Source organism: Apium graveolens, chromosome 7 (genome assembly GCF_009905375.1).
Source record: "Apium graveolens cultivar Ventura chromosome 7, ASM990537v1, whole genome shotgun sequence".
NCBI lineage: Eukaryota > Viridiplantae > Streptophyta > Magnoliopsida > Apiales > Apiaceae > Apium > Apium graveolens.
In genome coordinates, this window is record NC_133653.1 from 185,902,439 (window position 1) to 185,905,974 (window position 3,536).

At 42.1% G+C, this 3,536-nt stretch overlaps 1 protein-coding gene across 1 annotated transcript; it reads left to right on the forward strand.

Annotated features, from left to right (window-relative positions):
- Positions 1-641: 641 nt before the first annotated feature.
- Positions 642-1,049, forward strand: LOC141674259 (uncharacterized). The gene has a single exon (XM_074480980.1). The coding sequence runs from the start codon at positions 642-644 to the stop codon at positions 1,047-1,049; it is 408 nt and encodes a 135-aa protein (XP_074337081.1).
- The last annotated feature ends 2,487 nt before the right edge of the window (positions 1,050-3,536 follow it).

Below are 3,536 nucleotides of genomic sequence, written 5' to 3' on the forward strand. Positions count from 1 at the left end.
GAAGTACATGAAGGTATATGTGGCCAACACTTGGGGGGCAGGGCCTTAGCCCATAAATTAATCGTTTAGGATTTCAGTGGCCAGAAATGATGGTTGATGCCAAAGAATACGTGAAGAGATGTAATCGCTATCAGAAGCATGCTCCCTATAGTAAGGCAGCCATCGGAAATGCTTACTTCCATAAACTCCCCAATCCCATTTGCTATGTGGGGAATGAATATTCTTGGGTCTTTCCCGATGACCACTGCTCAAAGGAAGTTCTTGATTGTGGTAATTGACTACTTTATTAAGTGGATCAAGCCAAGCCTTTAGCCAAGATTACAACCAAGCAAGTTGCACAATTCCTGTAGAAAAATGTCATGTGCAAATATGGAATTCCTCGCATCTTGGTAATTGATAATGGAACACAATTCAATAATGAGGAGTTCAGGAAGTACTGTGAGGAGAATGAAATTGAGTTGTGATTCACTTCCGTAGCTCATCCTCAAGCCAATGAGCAAGCAGAAGTTACAAATCGAATTATCCTGGATGGATTGAAGAAGAGGATTGAAAAGTCCAAGAGAAACTGGGTAGATGAGATACTGCCAATACTTTGGGCTTATAGGACCACTTGAAAAGTCACTACGGGAGCAACACCATTTATGTTAGCATATGGGGCAGAAGCAGTCATACCGGTAGAGATATCGCATTCATCCCCAAAGATTCAAGCATTCAACGCTGAGGAAAATGAGGAGGGTCAAAGACTGGCCCTAGATTCAATAGATGAAGTGCGAGATGAAGCGCATTCCAAGATTGTGGAGTATCAGAAGAAAGCCTCTTTTTATTACAACTTGACGGTAAAAGAAAGGTTTTTTAATCAAGGAGATCTGGTCTTAAGAAAAGTGGAAGCATCAGGAGTTGGGCAGAAAGGGAAATTCGCCCCAAATTGGAAAGGGCCATACAAGGTTAAGAGCGTTCATGGAAGAGGATCTTACAAGTTAGAGACTATGGAAGGAGAAGAAATACCAAGGACCTGGCATGTTCAGAATCTAAAGATCTATTATATATAGCACATTGAAAAAGAAGTGTTGTGCTCATTAAAGCAACAACAATGTTCAAAAGCACCATGAAGTTTTGCTCGCTTTGGATCTATATTTCCGTTTGTTATAAGTCATTTCGAATCTTTAAGATTTATATTCCAGATTACTAGGATTTCTATGTTTTGCTTATCCATATAAGGGTCGAACCCATTTTATTAATATTAAAACTATTTGTTTGTTATTCTCTTTCCTTGAAAATTCTCCTTATGATTGTGTAAAGCGTGATATGCATATAATATGCAAAGATAGTTACAAAGGAAATAAAAAGGAAACAAATGCATAAATAAATAAATAAGTCATAAGTTTAAATCAAGTACATAAGATCCACGATGGGCTTACAAAAGCAGGTGACTAATCCATATCCTTAAACAAATCATCATCGCTTCCCCCTTCAATAGCCGCAGTGGAAGGGGGAACGGGATCATCTTCCATGGGAATAACATCCCGGAGAGGAGAAGTTGTGGCCTCGGTTGAAGTATCAGTAATAGGAGAAGGCGGGAGATCCTCATCAGGAGAGCCTTGCCCAGGAATAGGAGACACTGGGTACGTCTCGAGAGTCACCCCAGGAACCTTCTTCCCAATCTCTCCCACAATCTGCTCCCAGCAAGTGGCGAAAGTATCAGGGAAGTTCGTGTCATACGCAGCATTTAGAACCTCCTGAAAGTCCTGCGATGCCTTATAATCTGCAATCACCTCAGCATGGCTCCTCTGAGCAGCCAACTCTAGCCTATGGACTTTCTCCTTCTCGTCCGCTAATTCTTTCTCCACCTCCAGGAAGCGAGTAAAATTGGCCTCCGAGGCCTTAAGATACATGTCCCTATCCCTCTCGACGACATTCAGGTTAGTCCTCACCTCCTTCAGATTATGAAGGGCAGCCTGAAGGTAGATATTCATCTGCAAAAACATGTTTCAGAACAGTAAGCTATATATGTAAAGGAAAGACAAGTAGGAAGAATACTAAAAGAAGGGAAGTGGAAGCTTACTGAAGCTATCGCCTAGGAACCAAGGCGCTCAATCTGTAGATCATCAGAAGACTCTTCCCAGGGCGCTCAATCTGTAGATCATCAGAAGACTCCATGATCTCAGCCTGGTCACGTGGTGTAACCACACTCTCAGACCATATAGCGGCCGCCTCCGAACTCCCTACAACCGTGTCCCTTCTCTATAAACCCAGGTCATAGTGAAAGGGGAGGTATCCTCATCAAGGTTAAGAGGCCTCTCATATATGAAGGTGGGAACAACCTCTGTAATGGTGACCAAAGGGCCGTCACCAATCCTCATCCGTTTTTCACGGTGAGTTTCAACTGCGGAGCCCCTAGAGGCACGTGACTCTTTTTTTTTAAAAATAGTGTCCAAAGCTGCCTTAGCTGCAAAAATAAAAAAACATTAGAAAAATGACAATGCATGAAAATAAACAATAGAGTCAAAAAGAGGAAAGAAATACCCTCAGGACCCAGCTCGCTTAGACCTAAATTTTGCAATTTGCCCTCTGGAAGGATGAGAGCACAGTGATGCAAGTTATCAGCTGTTATGGCCTTGATGGCCGCATCTTCGTCTATCCCCAATTTCAAATCCCTCAGAGAATCATCTACGCTTTTGGAAATATTGGGCCTGAAAAAATGGTCCTAACCCTCCTCGGCGTCTAAATAAACATAAAACCACTCACTTTTCCAGTCAGGATTAGAGTCAGGGTTAGTACCGGAGATAAAACATGAACGAGCAAGGGACCTATGAACTATTTTGACCCATCCTTGGTCGTCAAGGGCATTTACAAACTTGAATAAATATCGAAAGACACAAACACTGGACTCAAAGCCATGTTTACGAGATTGGGCCATATAACAATGAATAAAATGCCAAGAATTGGGCGTGAGTTGAGTTGGACAGATACGAGCTTCATCTAAAATATGAAAAATAAAAGGATGTGGGGGAAGATGAAAGCCAGCATAAAACGTTTCTTTATACAAACGAATGGCCCCGGGTTTTGGGTAACAAGCCCTATCATTTGGGCCTAGGGCCTCAGCCTTGTACGGAGTAGAAATCCCAAATAAACGGGCTATAATACCTACTTTATCAGAATCATATCTAGAGGGATAATTATATGCATCTAAATGGAGCATGTTAGGGAAGCCTTGACCAAACTTAGATAAAAGATCCCTAAGAGAAATTACGGAAGCGTGAACGAGGGATTTTTTACCTCGGCCCTAGAAGGGCGAGGAGCTGCCTGAGGAGGCTGAGAAAGGGAAGAATCGGAATCCGCCATTGATATTCTTGCGAAGGATGCTTGAAATCCAAAAAACCTTGAAGGTAGTGAAAGAAGATGAAGATTCAAATGGAATCTTCAAGAAAACCCAAAAAATGGTGAAAGATGCGACACCGTGGGAATCCGGAAATCGCCTCGTGGAGGAGAGAAATGAGAGAAATGTGTAGGAAAATAAGTAGAAGAAAAGTTGTTGG